This window comes from Arvicanthis niloticus, chromosome 15 (assembly GCF_011762505.2).
Source record: "Arvicanthis niloticus isolate mArvNil1 chromosome 15, mArvNil1.pat.X, whole genome shotgun sequence".
Lineage (NCBI taxonomy): Eukaryota > Metazoa > Chordata > Mammalia > Rodentia > Muridae > Arvicanthis > Arvicanthis niloticus.
The window spans coordinates 64,284,750-64,311,374 of NC_047672.1; the positions used below are offsets into that span (position 1 = coordinate 64,284,750).

Consider the following 26,625-nt stretch of genomic DNA (forward strand, 5'->3'; position numbering starts at 1 on the left):
AGTGCTTTATGCCATGGTTATTTTATCCTTATAATAAATGCATTAAGTATTCTGATAATCCAAAGTTTCACGAGTGGCAGGCACCTGAGGTTAGGTTACTACTCACAGATAAACAGGAGGCACATATGCCTTTGAATGACCACTCCATCACTCAGTGGCTCTGCTTCTGACATGGCCCAGGAATGTTACTCAGAATATAAAGGGGTGGAGATACTCAAAACGTTTAGCTCAAAAGAATTTAGTAATACCATTATACTAGGTTAAAGAATAAGACTTACAATGTCAGAATATTTTAAAATGTAGAAATACATTTCATAAATTTTAGAAATTTAGGATTCACTGTCAGAGCCAAGCTAATGAAGGGATATTGACTGGGTTAGAGGTTTGGGAAATTTTGAATTCTGGTAGCTCGTCTGGAGCACAAAGCAAATTTTTGTTATGAATAGTTGAATATTAGAGCACCATGTTCAACCAGAAACATTTTCAAGGTTATGTTGGAATATTTATCTAAAAAAGGATTTAATTAGAAAAACAATGCTATTGTAACAATGGCATCTGAAGCATTTTTGTCTTCGATTAACCCATGAACATATATCCTCATCACTATAACTATAAACAATAAATGTTAAAGCACAAATGCTCCTGAGAATAACTAACTCTGCATATTGATGGTTGGAGTCAGCATGGTTATTAATAGCTTTGTTTTATGACATCTAAAATTTAAATCTGACTAGAAGACTTGGTTTTGAAACTCTACAAATGATTTGAAGTTCCCTCAGAATACTGCTTACGTTGTTGAAGATAATTCTGTATGTTTTGATCATGTGCAACATATGTTTTGAACATATATCTGTAGTCTCAAGAGCATTGGTTATTATCATAAGGATGTTTGCAACTCTGTTAACATTTAATCAAATGTATATATACATATATACTGTGGCTTGCCAATTACCAAGTACATGATGTCACCTCATTATCATTTGATAACCCAGAGAACACACTGTCTATTTTTATCTACAGATGATGTTATGTTTATAATGTTAATTATTTGAATTATTTTTCTTACGGAAATGTAGCACTTCAATTGTGAAAAATGTTTACTTTTCAAAGATATTTCTGACTACAAGGAGTTGGCTTCAGGAATGTAAGTCCAAGTAATCTGCAATGGTATTTTGTTGAGCAGGTTTTTATAGAAAAATATACTCCCAATAACCTTTAAAATACAACTCTGTGTAAGCCATTTCACAATAAAAATGCAACTACTACTATAATGTATCTTTAGTAACAGATGGCTCAGCCCAACTCTATGAATGATTACTAGTGAAGTGATGTGCATACTAATTTGGTGTGTAGGAAAAGACCATTGGATATTATTGTAAAGATGTTTACAACTAGGTTAATTTTTAATAAACCTTAAATGAAAATTTTAGATCATTTTTCTAGATGCCACAAAATACTTCATATCATTTTGTATTTACTTACAATCACATAATGCCACAAGCTATAGACTATCTAAGAAAAACCCCAATACCAAGCATAAGAATACTCTTTTAGAGTTTGTGGGGGAGGCCAAGAGACTTCTGAAACAACATACATTATTGCTCTTGACCTTGTTCACCCTCCAGATATTAAAGGAATGTCCCTATTACCAAAGACATCAAATACTGTGGAGACTTAGAAGATTTGAGCAAGATACGACCTGAAAGCCTCCTTGAGGTCTAGGAAGCAATCAACATTCCTACCTAGTGGTTCAGTCTATGAATCATAACAAGGATCAGTATGGCAAAATATCCCAAAAGTGTAATAGTGCTACTCATATTTTGGCAGTAACTAACAGCTGTCTAATTGTCTTACAGCCCACTCAACAGGAGTGAAATCATGCTTGGTATTGAAACGTAGCCAACTGCTCAGGCCAATGAGGTTGCTGGTCTTAGAGGAGAGTCTTCTACTGTTACTTTCTCAGGCCAGCATAATTTATAAGTGCATTCTAAAAAATATTTAACTTTATATCCATAGATAACTATAGTTCTCATCCCTCATCAAAGAATCTTTCTTTGCAACAGATGAAGATTTATAAAATCACAAAGGGTTAAAATGCACAGGTCCAATAATCACAGGGCATTCAACCCCAATGGTTTCATCTATAGCATAACTTCTATAGCTATGGATCAAGGAACATTGCAGAAGAGAGGTGGAAAGACTGTAAAGCCAGAAAATGGGATACATTGTCTCCTAGAAATCATCTATATAACTGCATAAGCAAGACCTAAAAATGACAATACCAGTAGAGCTGTTAAGTTATATGTGCAAAATCTCACAGGACTCCACCTGAGATAAAGTGCTAAAGGGAACTAGTGGCTACAGAGAAAGGGAAATTAGTCTTTCCCAAGATGAGCTCTTGTTTTTCAAGAATAGGTAATCAACCCTGACATTATATCCATACAAGCAACTGTAAATGGACTTAGCAGAATGTATTGATATGTTTATGAATACATATATATATATGTATTTGTGTACATATAACAATATTAATTTTGAAAAGAGGCCCTGGAAGTCTTGTGTGTCTTGTGTGTGTGTGTGTGTGTGTGTGTGTGTGCATGTGTGTGCTTTTCTTTGGATACTGTTTGAGGAAATGCTCTGGTTTCTTGTGTGTCTGTGTTTAATATTTTGGTATTTTTATTGTTTGTATGTGTATACATGTACATGTTTAATAGTTGGGATATTTTTATTTTACTTTTAAAGCTAAAATTATTTTAATAACACATGAAACAAAATGTAATATATATTATTAGATACTATTTAATCTATTGAAAACTTAAATTGTACAATCACATTAGACTTCCATCTGCATTTTATTGGTGTGTAATCATTATATACCATGATGATTTATTTATCTTCATTTTTTTCTTTTACTTTATTCTTTTCTCATACAATACATGGCTTTCCTCTCAGTTTCCACCACTATTTCCCTTCTGCCCCAGATTCACTGCTTTGTTATTTCCTTTCAGAAAGTATCTCATCCTTACTTAATAGCTAATATCCATTCGTAAGTGAGTACCTACCATGGTCTTCTTTGGTCGGGTTTGCCTTGTTCAGGATGTTTTTTTTTTTATTATTATTATTTTATTTTTTACTTGTTCCATTCATTTGCCTGAATTTTCATGATGCCATCTTTTTAAACAGCTGAGTGATACTCCATTGGGTAAATGTATCACATTTCCTTTTTTTTCCCCACTTTTTTTAGTTGAGGGATACCTAGTTTGATTCTACTTCCTGACCTTTATGGATAAAGGCATTATGAACATAGTAAAGCAAATGATTCCCAATTTAAAAGAACTTCCAGAGATCTGGAATGATTCTCAATTTTATGAGTAACTATTGTATTAACTTCCATAATGGCTTAAAAGTTTGCATTTCCACCAGCAGTGGAGGAGTTCTACATTCTGGCCAGCATGAAATGTCACTTGTGTTATTAATCATAGTTATTCTGATATTGGTAAGATAAAATGTTTTGATTTATATTTCTCTGATGGCTAAGATATTGAACATTTCTTTAATGCATTTAAGAGCCATTTGAGATTCCTCTGATGAGAATTCCCTGTTCATAACTTTATGCCACTTTAATTAAATTATTTGGTTTGTTTTCTTGTTCTTTATGTATTGTGGAAATTATCTTCTACCAGATGTGGAGATGTTGTTTTGTTTTATTGACAGCGTCCATTGCCTTATAGAAGCTTTTCAGTTTCATGATGTCCCAATAATTTATTGTTGTTCCCTAGTGCTTGTGCTAACATTGTTTTGTTTAGGAGGTTGTCTCATGTGCCATTTGCTGTCATATTCAGTATATCTGCATCTGGTTTTATGTTGATGTATTTGATCTATTTGGACCTGATTTTTTGGTAGGGTGATGATTATGGATCTATTTGCATTCTTCTACAGGAAGACTTCCAGAATGACTGGGGCCATTTATATTTCTAGCCTTTTATTTTTTTTATCAAAAATCAGATGTCCATAGGTATGTGGATTATGTCTGGGTCTTGCCTTCAAGTCCACATATCAACCTGTTAGTTTTTATGCCAATAACATGCAATTTTTATTACTAAATATCTGTAGTAGAGTTTTAAATCCAGGATGGCAATACCTCTGGAAGTCTTTTTATTGATCAGGATAGTTTTAGCTATTCTTTTTTTTTTTTTTCCACACGAAATTGATTTTTGCTCTTTCAGTGTCTGAAAAGAATTATGTTAGAATTTGGATGAGAATTGCATTGAATCTTCAGATCACTTTTCTTAAAATTTTACCAATTAATGATTATGAGAAATCTTTCCATCTTCTCAATCTTCTTCAATTTTGTTCTTTAAAAACTTGAAGTTTTTGTCATACAAGTCATTCATTTGCTTGGTTAATGTTATCCCCAAGATATTTTATATTGTTTGTACCTATTGTGAAGGATGTTATTTTCCTGATTTCTTTCTCAGTCCTTTTGTCATTTGTTTATAGGAGGGCTACTAATTTGTATGAATTTATCTTGTATGCAGCCACTTTGTTGAAGATTTTAATCAACTGTAGGAGTTTCCTGGCAGAATATTTAAAATTGCTTATGTATATTATTATATTGTCTGAAAATAATGATACTTTTGCTTCTTCTTTTCCAATTTGTATCTTCTTTATTTTCTTTAATTGTCTTACTGCTTTAGCCAGATTATATTATATTACTTAGTACTATATCAAATAAATGCAGAAAGAGTAGACAGCATATTACTAAGTTTAGTAGAATTCTTTAAGTTTCTCTCCATTTAATTTGATGTTGGCTATAGGCTTGCTGTAAATTGCCTTTGTTATGCTTAGGTTATGTCTTTGTCTTCCTAACATAACCATGACTATTACCATGAAACGTTTAGAATTTGTTAAGGGCTTTTTAACATTTAAGATGATGAGCATATTGAGTTTTTTTTTTTAGTTTGTTTATGTGTTGGATTACATTCACATTTTTGTATGTTGAACCATCCTTACATCACTGAGATGAAGCGGGATAAATTATTTTGTTTTCTCGGTTTTGGGGAAAACTTGGGATAGGAAAAATATGATCAAACTATATTTAAAATTAAAAAAACAAAAATAATAACAAAAGGCTGAGGATGTGAGAATGAGCAAGAGATATTATATGAAAGGGCTGAAGGGAGATAAAGATAGTAGGAGCAATGATTAGTTGATATTTTAATTTAGAAGAAAGTGAACGGATAGCCTTAATTACTTTAAAGTAGTAAGATATTATGTGTATTAAAAATGCAAAGGTACTAGTTTTGATTTGGGATTATTATAGATTTTTTTCTCTTGACTTGAGCCAAAATATGTAAAGGTTATATTTGTACACACACACACACACACACACACACCCCTGAGACAGAATCCTAAATTTCAATGTTCTTGGTTTTAAATCTTCATGTCTAAAAAATTACTGTATAATTTAATTATTGTTTTTTATATAGAAAAAAATTAATATTAACAATTCATCAGCTTGCCTTAACAGTTTTAACAAGTTGCTGTAAATAAGTCACATCAATTAAATTCACATAAAATTTTATATATCTTGTTTCTCAAATAAAATTTTTGATGAGTTACCATCCATATAATAAGCTTTGGACTTTTTATATTACTTGGGGAAATGGCATGGGCCTTCCTGAGTGTTAGATTGTGCTTTTAAATCTCTGATTTAGTGGAACAGTGTGTAAAACTCTCATAATCAGAACACTCCCCATTGGCTCCACATCTGAAGATACCCAAGAGTGCTGTTTGTCTCAATGAACATCTGGAATATATTATATGCAGCTAATTGGCTCCAGGTCGAGCTTGTTACAGACAGTAGCATGCAATACAACCTATGCAATTCACTAAATCCACTCACTTTGGGTAACTCACACCTACTTCTATTTATTCATAATTCCTCCCAGATGTAGGACTTATACACGTGTATTAGGTATATGTGGACACTCATATACACACACAAAGATAGAACATATCAATGTATTAGTAGAGAGGTTATTGACAAATATATTTATTCATAATCTACTAAAAGATCAAATATTGAATTTAAGGAATTGTTGGAAAGGAAAAAGGACAGGAAAAATAGTGTGTGAAAAATGAATTTAGTAGTAGAAAATTATTCATTTTTTACGTTATAACACTTCAAACACTTTTTATGTATGTTATTTCTCCCCTTTGGTATGTTTCAGCACGTGTAGGCACTTACCAGAATGTCATCACAGTAAAGCGTGCAATGCTTTGATTTTTTAACTTACCTAACATTATGAATGAGTGGGTTTATGAGAAACAGTATGGCCACTGTTCACTGGACCCAAAGCATCAATCTTTTTAACAGACGATGTTGGAGGCACAGGGCATGTCTTAGCGATTAATGACCAGTTGGAGGAGTAGCGATCTCAGTACATAGCCAAGGGCCATTAACCTCAACTAGTCATTAATTTTCAGAAAATGTCCCAAACTGAGGTCATTATTGCTAATAAATTGCACATATGGTGTGTTCTCTTTCTTGCTCCATATGTAAACATGCATCCCTGCTACATACACTGTTACATATCCAAAACAAATCAGTCCTCCACATGTCCAGGTACTCTGAAATCCTAAACTTAATGGAGATTTTTGTCTATTCAGTTTATTTGCTCCACCCATTTCTCACGTTTTCAGAGGATGTAGGGAGCATGCTTGCACACTGAGGCTATTGGTAAGATGGAACTAGATACTAGCAATCTTGTCACAGATAGACAGAAAGATGAAAGAAATATGGAATGAAAGGAGACAGGCATTGGTAGGTGTAATGGGACCAACTCACACTAATGAGCAAACACAAAGGACAGAACAGCAATGTATATGTTAGGTTTTACAATGGCATGAGATGAACTTAAAAAGTTAAATTTTCTCTTTGGTATAGTTTCCATCAAATCCCACTCAATTATACATTCCTCTTCTTCCCTTCTGCTCATAACTATCTACCAAGAGCTATCTTGCAACCTTCTTAACCTTTCCAGAACCCAGAGCCAAGAATCACTATTTCTTGAATTCTCTCTTACTGTTTTTCATCATCTGTTCTGTCCTTCATGGATGAGTACATGTCTAGCTTAAACTTACTAATGAAGTATAATCCATGTCTATTTTAAACTTACTTATAAATGACTATTATTTCTTAAGCTGCTTTCTATAACATTTCTTGTATCTCAATTTTAGAAGCATTTTGTTGTATTTTAATAATTTGTATATTGTGCAGGTTAGTTTTTGGCAACTTGATACAAAATAAAGACACCTGAGAAAAGAATACGAACTGTGCAATGCCTCCCTTGGATTCGCCTGTGAGCATGGTTTCCTTATCGCTAACTGTTGTAGGAGTTCAAAGCTCACTGGCAGCAGTAGACAGTGCCATCGTGACCTGGTGGACCTGGGTTGTATAAGAAAATTAGCTGACTGTAAACCTGAAGCAATACAGCAGACAGCTTTTCTTTATGGTTTGCTTTTCACTTTCTGCCTCCAGGTTCTTATCATGAGGCCAGCCTACTCTCAGTGATGGACTATAACCTATGAACCACATAAACCTTTTCCTCCTTAAGTTATGTTGACTGTGGTGCTTATCACAACAAAAATAACTAACACAGAAAGAAAATTTTACTTCTGGAATAAATTTAATCTTCCCCAACATTAAAAAACTGAGAGTAAGATATGATATTAATGAATCAAATTATATAATATATAAATATTATGTAATACATGCATCATATAAATATTAAGTTATGTATATTATGTAAAAATACATATGTAAGTATATCTATATATACAAATGTTATGCCAAGCCATATATAGTTAAAATGTACATAAAACTTAATCCAGGAGTGGTAATGCACATCTACTATCCTGGAATTTAGGAGTCAAAGGTAAGTGGTCAAGCTCTAGCTTGAGAACAGTCTTAGCTACGTAGCATTGGACAAGAAGAGGCTATATAGTAAAACTCTGTCTCCAGATAAATTCAGTAGAGCCTGGAGAGACAGCTGAGTGGTTCAAAATATATACTGTGCAGAGAGCCCAGGTTCAGTTATAAGCTCCCACATTGAATTGCTCACAATTAGTTATTCTAGCTCCAGGGACCTCTGGGCTGTGCAGATGCCATTCACGTGTGTGTGTGTGTGTGTGTGTGTGTGTGTGTGTGTGTGTGTGTAGGTATGCATGCATACACACACAGAGATGGGGTGAGAGAGAAAAAGAGAGTTGCATATAATTAAAATTGAAGTATCTATTAAAGTTAAATAGACAAACATACACTTGTGAGAAGCATTGTCAAAGTCAGGAAACACATGAGGTGAATCTATGGGACAAGAAAACATTATTTTCAAGAGCATAAGGACAAACTAAAAGGTTGAAACATCGACTTTATTTGACACTGAGTAGTTAAAAATATAATTCAAATCTGATTTGATTTTTAGCAGTTTTAACAAGAGAGAAGTGTTTTACAGCAATGGTGCAAACATACTTCACCAGTGCTTTTTAAAAATTCATGGACTACAGAAATGATTTAGTAGTTAAAATGAGGATCCAAGTTGAAGTCTCAAAACCAATATTAAAATAAAAATGCTAGGCATGGTGGTTTGTACTTGTAATATTATATCAGAGGAGATGAAACCCTAGAACCTTCTGGCCAGCCAACTTAACTTGCTCAGTAGGTTCCAGGCCAGTGAGAGACCCTTTCTCAACAAACAAACAAAAATCAAATAGAAATTATGTGGGCATTGCCTGAGAAATAAAACCAGACGGTCATCTGGATTCCCAATACAAATGTACGTATTCACACAAGTGACCATGCACACACACACACATACACACACATATGCACAAGCACATGCACACAAATGCACACACACATATGTAAATACATAAATGAAACCGATATTTAATTTTTAGAGTTATTTCAAATGCATTGTTTAAATAAAATTCTTTTAGCATGTTATATTAATATTTGTATAATTCTAAGTTGCACAAAGTTTTAAAAGTGGCTGCTGGTCTAATAATCACTTAAAATTTAATATGGTTTGTATGAAAGATATAAGGGTGTCATTTATATGTACCAAGGAGTTTATGTGGAGAGCAGAAGACAATTTTTAGCAGGAGTTGGGGTTCTCTAGAGAACTAGAGCTTACAGAATGAATATGCAATGTATCATGTTCATATATGTATGTGTACACATTCACATATATATGATTTGTTGGAATGGCGACAGGCTGTGGGCTCTGGTCTAACTAATTCAACAATGGCTGCCTATTAACAGAAGGTCCAAAAATCCAGCAGTTCAGTTGTCAAGGCTGTATTTCTCAGCTGGTCTTCAGTATATGCCAGAATACTAAAGATGTCGGCCCTAATGTCAGTGAATTAATGGAGTTGCCAGGAAGGAGAAGGCAAGTAGGGAGAAAGAGAGCTTCCTTCTTCCATGTCCGTTATACAGACTCCCAACAGAGGGTATGGCACAGGTTAAAGGCAGATCTTCCCAACTCAAAAGATCTTGATTAAACGTTTGTTGTTTTATGTTAAAAAATCTGAATTAGAAGTAGATCTTCTCACTTCAAATAATTAAAAAAAATCCCACTCAGCAGACGTTCCCATCCAAATTTTAGTTAATTCAAGATGTAGTCAGGTTGAGAACCAAGAATAGCGCTCATGCCTTTTATTTGTTACATTGCATTCACTTGGGTAAAAATTTCAAGAAGTATCGATAAATGTGAATAAAATAGTGTTAAGTGTTATTTTAATTAAGATATCATTAAATAAATATATAAAGAAACCTGATTGCAATTCTCCATGAACACTAGGTCATATATTATACCCAACAGGTAATTGTATTATTATTATACATATTTTGAAGATAATCAAGGTAATTGAGACAAGACAACTTACTCAGTGTAGATGGTAAAAATATTTTTAAAAATTACTACCCCACACTAAGCAAGGGGATCCTGCCCCATAGATGCTGCAGCAGATTGAGGAGGAGGGTCCACTTAGATGGAAAAATGGGGTAGGACCACCTGCCCTTGTTCTATGGGGGAGGGGTGGTGGCCAGTATTTTTTCCAGCTTGGGGCTTTCCCTCTGGTTTCCTATTTGTAGTTAGTTGAACAAAAACAAAAAAAAATAGCCTTTTCTGGACAAAATTTACATAAAATTCAAATAAATCCTCAATGCCCATCAGCCATATACATGAATTAATATCCCTTAAAACTTGATGTTATTTTAATTTCAGGAATGGCTTTTACCGTCTGCGATTTAAAGTAACTTTAACATTGAAAATCTTAATCAGTTATGGTCCATAGGTTACAGATATAAAGCTTTCCTAGCATGAAGGAGGCCTGAGCTTTTATACAGAGCACCAAAATCTGAACCAGTGAACAAAAGTATGCCACACACTTCAGAAAACTGAGTAATTGATGCTCCTAAAGAAAATAATCAATTTTAGTTAACTATTCTAAAACTAACACAAATAAGCTTGAAATATTTATTCTGAAAGGCAATAATTAATAACACTAATCAAAATAGATTCATGCTTATTTTATATGAAGTTATTAACAAGGAAATACCTGTGTTATCTGTTTAACAGTTAAAAACTGCAAACTACCTACTAGACTTTAATCTCACAGTATCTTTTTTGTTGACTAGAAAAATAGATGAACCTTAATGGTAAGGAAAGAGAAAGTAAAGTTCCCATTAGAATTTGAAGATCAATGGAGGCTAAACAAAAAATATGGTGGGTTTAGGCATGAAGAAGGTAGCCACTAGATTGGGCCTGATCAATTGTTTTGAATCCTCTGTTAGTTAACCACATGACATTTGAAGAATTATTTAACTCTGTACATGTTTTCTCAACAGTGAAATTATTTGATGAGTTTTGGTCCATTGATACTTGGATTATACAGAACATGTTTTGAATATATCTGACATAAGTGTTTAATAAGTTCCATTTGTAACTCTCAATTTTAGGTTTAGTTTGAAATATGGGGTTAAACATTTATATGCACCTTAAAGCACATCCAATCACTGGCTGGTGACAGTGTAGTTAGTAACTATCTCCTTTCATAAATTTTTGTATTTTACAACATAACATTATGTGAAGTCTGTAGGACAGATTTATCTTCAGTAATGGCAGAGGCATGCTAACAATCTTCTGTACCATGGTCTAATTTGACAAACTTAAACATCTGTAAGGCCTTGTAAGCCAGAAAGTGGGAAATACTGTCTTCTGTCTATTCCCATTTGAGGATCTTTACCATTGGAGGGTTATTATGAGTCACAAATAGAGCTCTACCATCATTTTTACTTTATGAATACATTCACCAAGCTTTGGAAAAAAACATGGTTCTTTGGAGATATGCATTTAAACAAAATTAAAACAACTCAAGGAGAAGAAAGTTATTCATTAACAAAATAGTTGAATTTCTACCAGTACATTCATTCCTCCAACTAAAGACAAACTTGAATTTTATTACTTAGCTCTGATTCAGTTTCTCTGTATCATGTCTGTCAAAACAAAGCAAAGGAAAGGAGGAATGATGACTTGGAAACATGCTATTCTTTCAGAAAACATGCTAACTCTAGGAGAATCTAAAACGTTGCCTTTGAGTAGTATTTTCTTTTTCTTATTTTGCTTCTTAAGGGTGAACTAACAGTATTTAAAAGACAAAATCCTCATCATGACCGCTCATAAAGATGAGAACCCAAGGTCCAGAAGTCAAGATCTTTACCTTTTTCATGCTTGGATGATGCTAATCACGACTGTGCTGTTTCTTCCTGTCACTGAAACATCTAAACAAAATATTCCACGACTCAAGCTAACCTACAAAGGTAAGTACATAAATATCTTACAGTTTTCACTAGAATATCTGAATGTCTTCTTTGATTACACTATTTCTTTTATTTAAAACATGTATTACTTCTACAAAGTAAGATTAGTCAGTATATTATTTAGAACACAGGCTGCAACTCTTACTTTCATGAAAAAAGGATACCTAAACTACCCACATACATTTCCAGTAATATTTATAATGATTAATTTAGTCTACATGGTGTATCTAGTTTGCATTAAAAATCAAATCTGTAACAATATAAAAGTAAGTTCTATAAAATTTTTACTAATTACTGTAACTATTCCAAACTAAAGTATATTTTGAACAGTACGATATTATTACACCTAAAAGTTTCACAGTCTACAAGAGCTAAGAAACCAACTATACATGTTTTGTAGTGGCAAAACAAGTACGAAATCCATGCAATTCAAGGCAATAATTAAAATATAAGATAATCATCTTTAAATATTTATATTAATATGAATGAGTAATATAAAAACATAATGTAGTTATCCATTATATAAGTGTTTGTATATAGCTTTTTTTCTAAATCTTGTGTCTGAAGTCTTTATTTTTTCCCTTCCTGTGACTTATACTAGGCTTATTAATACAAGTTTTAAAAACTCTGCAGGGAAAATAAAACAACTTTATTCTGAACTTCTATTAAAATTAAAATGGTAATTTTAATATCTTCGGATCTTTAGGATGCCCTTCCTCCAAAAAAAAAATTAATACTGGTGATGATAAAAGTTAATTGTATTTCAAATGAAAGAGGAGACAAAATCTTAATTTTCTACTTGTTGCAATTTAATGTGTTGGCTTTTAGGGTTGGAATGAAGCACAGTGGCAGAGTTCTTGCCTTACATTTGCAGGATGTTGGGTTCAATCCCAGCATTAAGAATAAAAATGGGAGCTGGAGAGATGGCTCAGCCTCTTCCAAATGTCCTGATTTCAATTCCCAGCAACCACATAGTGGCTTACATCCATTTGTAACAGGCTTTGATGCCCTTATTTGGTGTGTCTGAAGGCAGCTACTGTGTACTTTTATACATTAAATAAATAAAAATAAATAAATAAACAATGTGAACAATGAAAAATATTGGCATTTTGATTTGATGTTTCATCTTTTAAAGAGTTGAGAATCTTTAAAATGTTCATATATTTATATATATAATATCATTTAATTGGATTATTAAAATCATAGGAGAAGCTTCTTTATATAAATAATAGTCTCAATATGAGATATAACTTAGAATTTTTATTCAACCAAAATTAAAAGCTATACTTGAAATTTATATAATTAATTAATTACAAATGTATTTTATTTTGTGTTCCCTCCCCCTCCACCCAAATAAACCAGTTGGCATCATATAAGGTGTGTCTGGAAAATAAAAACCAAAGCCAAAGATTTTTACCACTCTATTTTCATGCCTGTGACCTTCCTTGCTGAATGCTCAGGTTACAGCCATGAGTCACTAAGACTGGCATGCTCTTTGCAATAATTCCTTTTATTACTTGGGTTCTCTTCAATACTGTTGAACAATAGGCAACAGAAATCCATATGAGGGTGATCTACTGGAAAGTATGGGAGAAACAAAAAACACTTTAGGTGCTAAACTAGCATATTTAGAGTCAAAGATGCTGAGATTTACAGGAGCTTAGATCAGTCAGAATGAACAGCTCCCACTAAGCACTTTGAGTACTCAGGCAACATGTTGCAAAACTCATAGTTTGATACCTGCATTACTTATGCCTACAATCCCAAGATTCATGACCTTGAGGCAAGAAGATGGTAACTTTAAGCACAGCTTGTGCTACATAGCAAGAACTTGCCTTAAGAACAAACTAATTATCTAAATAATGAATATAGATAGATAAAGAGGATGATAGATAATAGATAGATGGATAGATAGATTGATTGATTGACTATTGTCCAAAGGAAAAGATATATTAAATCTGTCTGCAAACATTAAATTCTCCTCAAAAAAATCCTCATGATCTTCAAGTAAATAAAATAATTTTCATGGAAAAAAGCAACAATTTCTGGAATATGATACCTAAACAGTCAGATTCTCAATTTAACAACTAGAGTCTTGTAAGACTTTATAATTACTACACGTGCAATGGGTTTGGGCACTTATGGCACGAACAGCAAACATACAGTGCAAGCTGAACCTGAGATGCTACAGTTGCCTACATTAACAGATAAGGACCAGAAGACAGCTATTGTTTAACAATACAGTCTATCAAAATAAAGCCACAACAGAAAAGTTCTTCTTGTGGTGGTACTGAGGACTTTCTTCCCAGTTTTGGAAACACAGTGTCTCTCTGTTACTGAGGCAAAACCTCAATTCATTACGTTCCTTGCTGAGTGCTGCAACTGACTATAGCCATTTCTCATCATAACCGGCATGGTCTTTGTCACAACTTTTATTTCTTGAATTTTCTTTATAGTTATGTTGTGATATTATCTTTTTATCATTATTATTATTACTTTTAATTTTTTTACAATCCAGTTGTTGCCTCCCTCCCAGTCATTCCTCCCATATTTCCTCTTCCCATTCCTCCCCACCCAAACTTCAAAAGGATGCCCCCCTCTGCCATGCCTCCCCACTCCCTGGGGCCTCAAGTCTCTCAAGGGTTAGGTGCATCTTCTCCCTCTGAGGCCAGACCAGGCAGTCCTCTGCTATATATGTGTCAGGGGGCTCAGAGTAGCTAGTGTATGCTGTCTGTTTTGTGGTCCAGTGTCTGAGAGATCTCGGTCCAGGTTAGTTGAGACTGCTGGTCTTCTTATGGGGTCATTTTTCTTTTCAGCTTCTTCCAACCTTTCCCTAATTCAACCACAGGGGCATCCAACTTAAGTCCAATGGTTGGGTGTAAGTATCTGTGTCTGTCTCAGTCAGCTGCTGGTAGGGATTCTTGGAGGACAGCCATGCTAGGCTCCTGTCTGTAAGCACACTATAGCATCAGTAATAATGTCAGGTCTTGGAGCCTCCCCTTGATATGGATCCTAAGTTAGGCCTGTCACTGGACCTCCTTTTTCTCAGTCTCTTCTCCATTTTTCGTCTCTGAAGTTTTTTTTAAGTTGGGCTAGAAAGATGATTAAGCAATTAAGACATCTACAGTGATGAGGACTAGGGTTCTGATCCTATTCCCTACAATAACAAATCTGGCCATCTTGAAAACATCAGTAATCACATCTCTGAGGTGGATGAAAGTGCAGAGAAAAGAAGATTGCTGAGGCTTGCTGGTTTCTAAACTAGTTGAAGTGCATACACAGCTTCAGGGAGAGGCTGTGCTGCAAAAAAAAAAAAAAAAAAAAAAGAAAAAAAAAAGAAATGCTCTAAAATAAGACACTCCACACCCTCCTCTGGCCTCTGAAAACACAGTGATATTCAAAAGAATCTTAGATGTGCTATTGTTTAGCAAAGACAATCTTCAAAGCCACGGTTTAATGTTTTTGTTATGGCAGCCCTCATTCTGAATGACTACTGATATGGAAGAGCATCCACCAGGAAACTTTGTACGTTTACTATAAGCAAATGGATTCTAGTTCCCTGAGTATATACATAGTCAGACGTTGGCTGGAGTTGGAACATCAAAGGTCTTGAGCATTGGTTGACAGTATATTTTCTTTGTATACAGTCTTGGACTTCTTGAGGAAGCACCTCTGCCTGGGTAGTTTGGACTTCCACAAAATCATTTCAACAAACATGACTTTCAACAAACATTATGAAAACAGAAAACACATGTTTCATCCAGGATAGTATTATTTGAGATGTGATGATCAGACTTGTTTAGAAGAGGGGATTACATAAACAGTACTTCTCATTGACAGTACTGTGAAATTCAGTTCTACAAAAATAATAATGTAGCAATATTATCCTATCTTTGTGAAATCCGGTGTGCTACAGTTAGCTTTTATAAATACTTTGGATTTGTGATTCATATAAAATTCAGTGAGAATTTGAAATGGATACAATACCAATTTGAGATCCATGGGATTCATAAAAATTATCACCTTTATCCTACAGCATATACAAATTGCAAAATACAAATTGGATTATAAACATAAGCATACAAACTAAAATATATAGTATTGAGTCTAAATCATGGAATAACATTGCACTTTAGAATAAACAAATATATCTTAGGCTGGACATCAAACTAGTAATTATACATATTTTAAAATAAGTATCAGTAAAATTAAAACAAAATTGTACATATCAAATCCCTCTATGAAATATCCATGATACTTTAAATTATGTGGTGTTTTCATTTGGAAGTTATCAATAGTTATACACAATAATGGTAGCTTTTCTGAGCCAGCATTTATATTTACATTTTCTACATTAAATACAGGTGTGTAGAAGGAAAGAAATATAATTCTTTTACATATCTTTTTAAAAACTATCCTCTTCTTGAATTAAAGAAAATTATAAGATACAAATTTACTTTTATCTTGGTATCATTTTGAATTGCATTGCTTGTATCCCATACTCCCATTTCTCAGTCACAAGCATCAGTTAACACGTTGTCCTTTTATTTTGTGACCCTTTTTTTTCTACTAAAATTCATGCTTCTGCCTTAACTAGCATGAGAAAAATACTGAAAAACAATCAACCAAAGTGAAAAAATCCCAACTTTGGTTTTAAAAATTAGTTTTAAGAAGACAGTATCTCACCTTCCCACTACAAATCTCACCTTTCCAGGTCAGCAGAAGTCTGAGGTATTTGGAGCAGCTGTAAGATCATTTTGAGTGATTTCTTAAAGTTCAACACAATTGTAACTATTTCATCCAAAGGATGTTCTTTATAATAAAGACTTGGCTTTCAGCCACTAAGCTGCAGAAGCTTGTTTTGATCTATTGTATAAAAGGATTTCCTTCTTTCCTGTTTTGAATTTTCACGTATTTACTCAGTGCATCTTTTCTAGGTAAATATGTGATGATAACAGTAGGATTATTATACCTCTATTGATTTTGTATTGCATAATCATTGCATATATTTGTCCTATAAACTGTGCTTTCATCATGGCTTCAACAGTGATGTTGACATTTTAAAATAAATTTATAGTGTGTGTGTGTGTATGTATGCGTGTGTAGATGGATCTCATGAAACTTAAGATAGCCTAGAACCCACTGTGTAGACCAAGCTATCTATGAATCTTGATTTTCCCATCTCTCCCTCTCAGACACTGAGATTTCAGACATGTGGCACCATGCTCTGTTTAAAATTCAGATGTCTATAGTTTACACAAAAAGACATAATATAAATTCATGTTGACTCAATTATTTTATATGTTATGCTGAGAACTGAAGCCTGTGCAGAATATTCTATGACCAATATATGCCTCAACCTTATAATATAGAATTTTGGGAACTAATCAACTTTGGTGTCTCATAACACTCTTACAATGACTGTTAATGATCATGTAGAAGGCTCATGAAGAGAATGAAAAAGTCCACTACGCAGATTCCTCATCCCTGTATGAGTTACCCAATTCTGGGGAAGCCATTGCTTCAAGGTACATTTAATTGATAAGTCATATGAAACACGAGAGCCTAAATGACTTGTCCCGGAGCAAAAAGCTCTGAAAGAGCGAAACCTATTGTATGCTTCCATTTGTTGAATCCAAGAGCTATTATTCCATCCCTACCTTAATTGTGATAGGGAACTATGACATATTCAGGAACACACATATCAAGATGAAAACCTAGGAGATGTCACCACGATTTCTTTGGTAATGTATTCTTTTCAACAACTCTAGATAGTAGAAACCAAAATGTACATGAGTTTTCATTACCAAAAAAATTTGAAGTCTTCTGTTACATTTTTATCTGCCATTTTATAATGATAACTTCATTTATTTCATGGAATGTTCCTTCATTTGATCTTGAATTTTAAATGCATAAGTACATAAATCCATTTTTTTTACATTTTTACAAACTAATTCATTTAGCTATAAAGTTTATCATGTGTTTCAACTAGAAATCTCCTTCTAGATTGCCTTATAGAACTTGATCAGTTTGATTCACCCAATATCATGCCTGATTATCTTTATTCACCATGAAAAGATAAATGAAACCATAGGACCTAGAATGAATGCTTTTATTTACTAAAAAGAAAATTGGTATTTAACAGGTGTGTTTGACTAAAGCCGTAGTACACATCATGACTTCCAGTAATGTAGAGAAAAACTGTAATGTAAAGTGAAAGACACAATAGTAATGAACTTGTGCTAATATAGTCAGTATAATTATATGTACAATTTTTGTAGGAAAGTATCTTGTTTATATATTAATTCTAAATATTAATACAGAAAGCACATCCAGAAGAGGTAAAAAAAATGGAAGACATAGAGAGGTTCCGCCCTTTCTCTAAAATGCACTCTCCGTGTTCTAGCAGAACAGGCACTTGTTATTCCTGGTCTACGTTTCCTCGCAGGAAAGCTAGGTAGATCTCCTGGGTGGTAGATTCTTCTTGAGGAAAAATTTAAATAATAGAGAAATTGCTGTCCGATGTTATCACTAAATGAAAATTGTGACAAAACTCAAAAAGTTTTAATATTATATGTCTTTGAAAAGCACATATAAAGCACACTTATGTCTTTATATACATAATGATATTTAAGTATTTGGGGCACAAAGGTTGTCATGGATAATGTGACAAACCCTTTTTTAAAAACACACAATTAATCCAATCCTACAATTGCTCCATGTGATTTTATCCATTCACAAGGAATTTACTTCTCTGCAGTATTAGATGATTTGAGTTGGTGGCAGGTTTTACATCTTTAGTTTAAGTGAAATAGGCTGTCAACTGCTTGTAACCATTAGCTGTAGGAATGGCTTAGTAATGTTCAGATCTTACCAATACAATTTTGTAAAACTGCATAAATTCACATGTTAGGGTTAAGAGTTTGAGAGTCTCTGTTTATATAAAGGAAAAAATCAAGCTCTTAAATTCAAGCAGAGCACAAAGAGGCATCAGGGTTTTCCTGCATTTCTGTTCTAAATGGGGTTCAGGCATCAGTCAAATCAGCACCACCTGAGAAATTCATACCCTCAAGCCTTCTCTTAGATTTGAATGACAGTCTGTGTATTAAAAAGAATCACAGCTGACTTGAAATAAAGGTAAAACTTGAGATAAAATCCTCTAGATGGCTTTGTTTCCTCGGGCTCTTCTTCCCTTTCAACATGAGCATGTGGACCATAAGCATGTGGATGTCACCACAGGCAGCCACAGTTGGGATTCCAGATGGCACATTAACATCTCTATATTATGAACAATCTGTAACAAAATCTGCCTGGATGGTAAGAAATAATCAAGGTAAACAAACATTACTTTGAAAATTATTGGTTATATCTTTATTATAATTTTTCATGTACTGAAATATAGCAATAATTTAGATATTACTCTTACCAACAAGAGAAACTAAGATATTTTAAAGCACATTTGTGTGTGCATGCATGTGTGTGTGTGTGTGTGTATGTGAGAGAGTGTGTGTGTATGTTACGTGCTTGCCAAATATGTGTATTGCAGTGAAGGGAAGATTTACAGGAGTCATTTTCTTTTTCCACCATGTAAGACTCAGGGATCCAACTCTAATGATCAAGCTAGATGGAGAGTACCTTTACACGTTGAGCCAGCTTGTCAGCTTGACTTCTAGGATTTTTAAGGAACAAAAGAAACACTCCAAATAACTATTTAAAGATGACATTTGAAATAAAATGTTCTAAAGAATTTCAAATATAATATGAAATTGACCTTCAATATTGAAAGAAGTTTAAAATATTTTGTGTAAAGTACCCATTAGCATTAGAGAATTTTCATTTAAGAATTTGCATAATTAGTGATTATTAAGAAAATTAGTAAAGGCAGAATCATGTGTAGGGATTGATGTTATGCATAATGATTGATTCAAACAAAATAATTTGTAAATGTATTTAAGGAATCTAGAGGAATGATTTGAATCTTAGCCTGACTTGTATGAAGAATAAATATTTGAGAAGTAGAGAAATTTTCTTTTGAACTTTTAATTAAATGTTCCATTTTAACGGGGTATTGGTGTCCACGAAGTGAAATGGAGGCAGAGGTAATGACAGATATTTATCAAAATTTAAGATAAGTGAAGAAATAAGAGAAGAAAACTAAATCTGAGTAAAATGTTGGGTGTGGAGACATATTTGTGTGCTCAGAGTCATTACAGTCAGAAGGATGACACTTTTATAGGTAAAACTAACAACTAGGGAACTGAACTAAAACTTACAAGAGGTGGTGGGACTTTAGGTGTACTTGAAGTCATTAACAGATATCACAAAGTTTATGGGACATAAACAACTTGTGGGAAATTGTGCCGCGCCAACCCTGACCAGCAGGAATTAAGACATGGAGCAACCGGTTCCTTCTCACAGCAGTTTACTCAGGATGCTTAGCAGTTGGTAGTCAAGATGGCGAGCCCGCGAGCCCTTCCCTGGCGCAGCTTATAAATCCTGCCAGGAGCCCATGAACTCATGCCACATATCATCTCTCCATAGGCTCGTGATGCTTGCGTAAGATCGGGCCACCTTGAAGCACAGCCTTCACACCTAATAAGGACTTGTTTATCACTCGGCCCTCGGGTGGCCATCGCCATCTTGGGGAGAGGTTCTTATGGTGCCTAACAGGAAATATAGAAATATAATGGGACGTATGAGTTTACTGCTTATACTGTATAAATACTGCCTGAGTTGGAGAAGTACCCTCTTGCAGGCATGTGTGAGAAGGACATTATCACCCTTCTGACAACATCCACCAGATCAGAGGCCATCATCTGGACAAAACCTGGAGAAAAATCTTAAAGAAAATTGGCATCTGTTTAAATGAAAAGCCAATATGAAAATTTTTGCAAAGCAGTGGAAATTTAGTAGTAATTGTCACTTGTGACCAGCATGATAAATGAAAACAAGACATATATGTGACAATTTATTTTAAATTTCATAATAGAAAGAGTGAGGACATGGTTTGAACAACTTCCAGGAAAAACAGAAGGCTTGTTCAAAGACTTGGGATGCAGATGGCGTGAAACATCTCAGCTGTGACCAAAGCCTCACATGTGGCTTGACCATTGTTTGATATGCATTTACCTAACTTTAAGAGAAATTGATGTTTAAAATTATAAGTATTGTAAAATAAGATTTTTAAAAAAAATCATAATGAATATAGCCTATTTGTTCTCTATTTTGAAATAATCTAACTATAAGGAATCTTTTTTTTTCATATTTGCTTTACAACTCCAATACAAAAGTATTATGATATGACTTTGAGAGATCTTTAACACTCATGTACTTGTCTTGAGCACATGCTCACTGATATTTGGAGTAAAATTCCTTGATAATTGACAATCCTAAAAGTCTTAAAGGAAGGATCCAGGAAAAGATATATGGTAGGACCAATTTACTCTGAGAAAGTCCAGTCCACTGTGGCATTGCTTCCCAGGAAAGTACTACTTATTCTTGAGAATGATTTTCTTATAGAGCAATTGGAAATTATCTGTCAAACACCTTTTGAAAAATTTAAAAAGACTCACTATTGAAACTATAGGTTTAAAACATCATAAATGACTCATGTGATATATTTTATATGGAGCATACGCAATTAAAAGCTAACCAACTTAGAGTAAAGTTGTGATTTAAAAGTATGGACAAACATAATGTGACAAGATAAAATTGCTATGCTTCTACTCCACATCCTCCTGATAGGAACATAGATCTGATAATATAATAGATTTGATTCTAATTAATATTTCTGTAAGTGAAATCAATCTCATTACTTTTTACTGTATTTAATATAATCCAGCAAAAAAGAACAGACTTATATTTAACATTCCACTGAAAAAATAAGAGAGAATTTAGTTACATTGTTACTCTTTTAGTTTGGGCTTACACTCATGAGAACAAGTATTTATGGTCAACATGTTACCTAGCAAACTGACATTATCACATATGTCAAGAATTTCAAATCTGTTCTTTGTGGGATTTGGTGATGACTAAATCTTGATAATATTCTTTCTTTTGTATACTTTGTATTGTTTGAACAGTTGGCTGTAGATAACTAAATTCAGACATGGTTATTGGGAATATCATTTTTTTTACGGAGATAGTAATGAGTCACCTGTAGACTAAAGCTTTGCATTTGATCTCAACACTGTTAAAACTTGTCTGGAAGTCAAGTACAACCATTATCAATTAATTTTTTGTAATAAATCAAAGGGAATGGGTTTCCTAGGAGTAAAGGCTGGAATTACAAAGAGGCTACTATAGATGCTGAAGGAATCCAAAAACTTGCAAGACTGAAAGTTAATTTTTATTTTACAATAAATGTTTTTGCTGTTTCTGCTTTCTTACACAAACCTTTGATTGTTCGTGAACTGACAGCCAAAATTTTTTATGAAAAGAATGTGAAAATCTTTGAAGTAAACCCATAAATGAGATTTTAGGACAACAAATAAGTTAATATGTAAAGTCCAAGAAATACAGAACTAGGAGAGTGGTTAAATTTAGTATCAATTCTGAAGTAGAAACACAAGCTTAAAGTATTATATGTGAATGGTTCAAACAGACTTATTAGAAGATACTATATATATCCTTATGTTTAAGAATCCTCAGTCCCAGTGATATGACAGCTATTTCCTTGAAGATGAACAACAGAGGGTAGGGCTCACTTCTGGTGAGTCTCCTGGCTTGGCAGAGAGGAGTGACTGAGCTTTGATCTGCATCTATTTTTACACCCAAGATTTCCTCCTGAAGAAGTGTGGTCCTGAGATTGGCAGGGGATGAAATCTGACTTTTTTCAAAGCTGATTCTCTTTAAATGATAGATTTTTATTTCTAACAATTATGGTGTGTGTGTGTGTGTGTGTGTGTGTGTGTGAAATCTAGTAAAAGACTCTCTTTTTAAAGGATGTGCAGAGCTATTTGTCAGGCATGCAGTTTTATGAGAGAAACTGCCAACTCCACCCAGGTCAGGATCTCTGGCAGTAAATTTAATTTTCAAGGGTTTAAGGTCATGTTCATTTAGCACTCAAAAACTGAGGAAGTCTGTGTTGCTTAATGCTAAATTTATTAGAGTCAGTATTACTCACCACTCCCTTCCTCTGAGGGGGTAAAGAGTAGGAATGAAGACCATCAGGTCACATGAGCTTGTAGGCTGAGTGAACAATTATATTAAGGGACAGTAAAGAGGAAATACAAAGAATTCTTTGCAAAGCAAGCATTTGTTTCAATAAAAAACAGGAATTGCCCTGTCCTTACCCTGCCCTTCACAAACAGGAGCACCTGACTATTTCACCCGAGAGGAGTCTTTGCTGCAGGGCTCTAACACAAAGAAAAACCTATAATAGGAAGCCCACTAATCATTTCTATCCTAAGTGACACTCTGATGGTCATACACAATGATCGATAAAATCTGCCATATTTGTAATTATTTTATACTTCAATTGTGTTTTCCCCTAAAGGCAGAGGCTACCTACTTTTAGAAGCAAGAGTGGCATTTAGGAATAAAGATGTGAGTTAACTTAATATTTGATAAGTCATGTATCTTAACAAAATTTTTAAAAATTCTAATACCACAGTACTCAGTCTCACCCAGAGATGAGGAAGTTGAAGAAGCATTATCAGGTTTGCTAAGTTTATTATAGAAAATAAGTCTATCCCATGTCTGACTAGTTTAAGTACTCTTGTCACTGAATTTTCTCTTCAGCTATGGTTTAGCTTCTTTTCTCTACCAGGCTGTTCTTTGCTCTTGCACAGCATTCTTGACAATGCTGTCAGCTCTTTCCAACAGAAGAGAGGTGTTCAGGAGACTTTATCAGTACTTCAAAATCAAATATGATGAGAATACTAACTTCCTTATACTGATTATCTATGAGAAGCCTGGCTTCCTTATCACATTTGCCAGATACACAAAAGGTTGATGAAGCCTACAGAAACTCTCCTTTGAAACATCCCATAGAGTTGAATATCGTGGCACATGTCAAGAACCGCATCAATGACAAGCAGGTAAAAAAAGCAAGATGGTTCAAAAATCCATGGTTAATTTTGAAAACATAGTGGATTTAAGCAAACTGGGCTTCATGAGGTCTGTCTCAAAAGAGTTAGGTAGGGAAACAACTAGCTCAACCATGAGGAACAGGGTTTAGAGGACCAGAACACCTGTGAAGCCAGATGTGATAGCATGTATCTCAAATACCAGTGCTTCTTCAATGAGATAGATGGATGGCAGAGAGGAGCCCTGTGTACTTATGAATGAGCTATCCTGGAGTACACAGCAGAAAACAAGACACAAAGAGAAGGTAAAAGCCAAGGACCAACACTTGAGTTTGTTGCCTATGTGTGCATGTGCATGGGGATGTGTCATGCACACATGTGCACAGAGAGGGCATGGATTTGAAAAGAAAATATGAAAGGTAGAAGGAAAGATGAGAAGAATGAAGAAAAGAAAAGGTTATGTACCCATAAGCATGGAAATTTGTGTCTTTGTGAAGTTTCTGAATCTCAGAACCCTTTCCATTTTTCTATACTGGGTTATGGACCATGAACACTTTCTCTGCCATCTATCGAATCCACTGTAGAAGATGATGCTGATACGTAAAAAATAGACAAATACTGACATATTTAATTCATTTATTTAGGATATAATTAGATCACAGAATTTTCATGATAATGCTTCTAACACAAAAGTGTTGATTTCAGTATATGGGTGAAATTCCAAATCTGGAAGAATGTAACAGGGTAGAAAGAATGCAACGATGTACCTATAAAGGGAATGATTAGATATTTGATGGATCAGCACAGCATTTATATGGATCAAGCAAAGGGACCACTTAGGGACCAAATTCAATTGGTGCTGACATCCTAAGCAACAGAGACTCTGATTAACTTAGCACACACAACAGACCTCAGCCTGGACATGGAAAGGGTCATCTTTGCCCTTTCACTAAAGGCAGAAAGGGAAGAAATCCTGACCTGGTTACAGGGCTTAACTATAAGAACAATGTTGACAGTTACATTCCTGAGTATTTCCAATGTAGATGAATAAATAAACTCTGAATTTTGCACACAGAATAGCCATTGTCTATTTTTGACTCCTGAAGTTAAGATGTGTGTCAACTTTAGGTGCAAAGATATATTTTCTGGAGTAATTGTTCTCTATGTTTTAGTATGATCTCATGAAAACAAAACAAAAAAAGTGTGCTTTGTTTGGCAAAAAATGCAAGAGAGATAAGCTGTTTAGGGAAGAGGGAACCTGTTCCAATCTCTGTCCCAAGGTCTTTTCCTAATATGTCTGTCAGCCTGAGAAATTTTTATGTGTAATGCTTTAGTCTAATTATTTTATTCAGCGACAGAGGGTTGGTGAGGCATGCTTTAATCATTTGATGCTATCCCTGTCACAATACAACACTAAATCATTTGGAAATAATGCTCGTTCAGGTTAGTCAATATTTTTGCAGCTGTTTTCTTGTTAAGTTCGTTTGAAACCAAATCAAATAGAATTTGTTATGGTGAAATATAATACACCAAATAAATATATCAACTTTATTTTTCTCCTTGTATAAGTAAAGGCAAAATATATACCCACAGTTCTTAAATGTCTGCATCCCTGAGCTGGCGTGTGTGCATTTCAAGGACTTTTCTTGTTTCAAACATTTCTGAATAGTCTTCCTGACGCCACCAGTACCCCTCCTCTTCCAGCCTGAGCACTGTAGGCATATTTATCTCTCTAACACTCAATTTGAGTCCTTGAAACTTTCTTGAAAGAAAAAAAAACATATTTACAGTTTCCAGTCACCCACATGATAGATGAGCATTTCTGCCTGGCATTGCACTTGGTTATCTGGACACTGTGTTTCTAAGTTTCATTTTTGTAATCCTATGTATTTCATATTTAATAGACTAAATTCAATGGTACAAATAGTCGTTAAGTACCTAATTTTCCCAGACTGTAAGAAAGATATTGAGAAATAAAGTTCAAGGAAGATCTGGTCTTTGTCCTGAACTAACACAGATTTGTTCTCTTTTTTCCCACTGGAAATAATTTTCAAGACAACCAGATTCATAAAATTGACAAGGATAGGAAAATATTCATATGTTAAGTTTATTCTACACATGTGTCCAAAGAGTTATAAAGTCAGAATAATCAAAGTCAGAATAATCAATAGCAATGAGTAGAATTATGATAACAAACTGTAGTAAATGCTACCTGTGTACAGTCTCTGCAAAATTATCTTATTGAATGGTGCCTGGCTATCTTAAGATGATATAACAAGTTACAGTACTGATGTGATCAAGACATGTGAATGACCTAGGTTTTGGTGTATAATGTAGCTCAATCTATTCTAACCTGATTATCTATCTAGCGATCATTGCTTCGAAGCCACAGTACTGTCAGATTGGTAAAGGACACAGCAGAAAGATACTAAACAAGGGATGGTTTGGTAGGAACATTTGAACCTCCTCTAGAATGTATTTTACATTTGTTGAGTTTTATTTTTTTTATAAATATATATATTGCATACACACATATATAAAGGAGTGTGTGTGTGTGTTTGTGTACCACGATGGAAGAGATTTTGCTGGAGGATTTTTTAATAATATGTACATACTGCTCAATGCATAACACATACTACAGTATACAAACATTCAGGTAATAAATACTTTTTTACATTTTCTGAATATCATAAATTAACAGATATGTTTCAA

The 26,625-nt window shown here is 34.0% G+C and overlaps 1 protein-coding gene across 1 annotated transcript in view; it reads left to right on the top strand.

Moving 5' to 3' along the window:
* Positions 1 to 26,625, top strand: part of Sema3d (semaphorin 3D) — a 185,081-nt gene that overhangs the window by 50,204 nt on the left and 108,252 nt on the right. The window contains exon 2 of the mRNA XM_034519617.2: positions 11,697 to 11,884. Within this exon, the coding sequence (XP_034375508.1) occupies positions 11,734 to 11,884 (151 nt within the window). The 5' untranslated portion in view covers positions 11,697 to 11,733. The remainder of the gene's footprint in view (positions 1 to 11,696; positions 11,885 to 26,625) is intronic.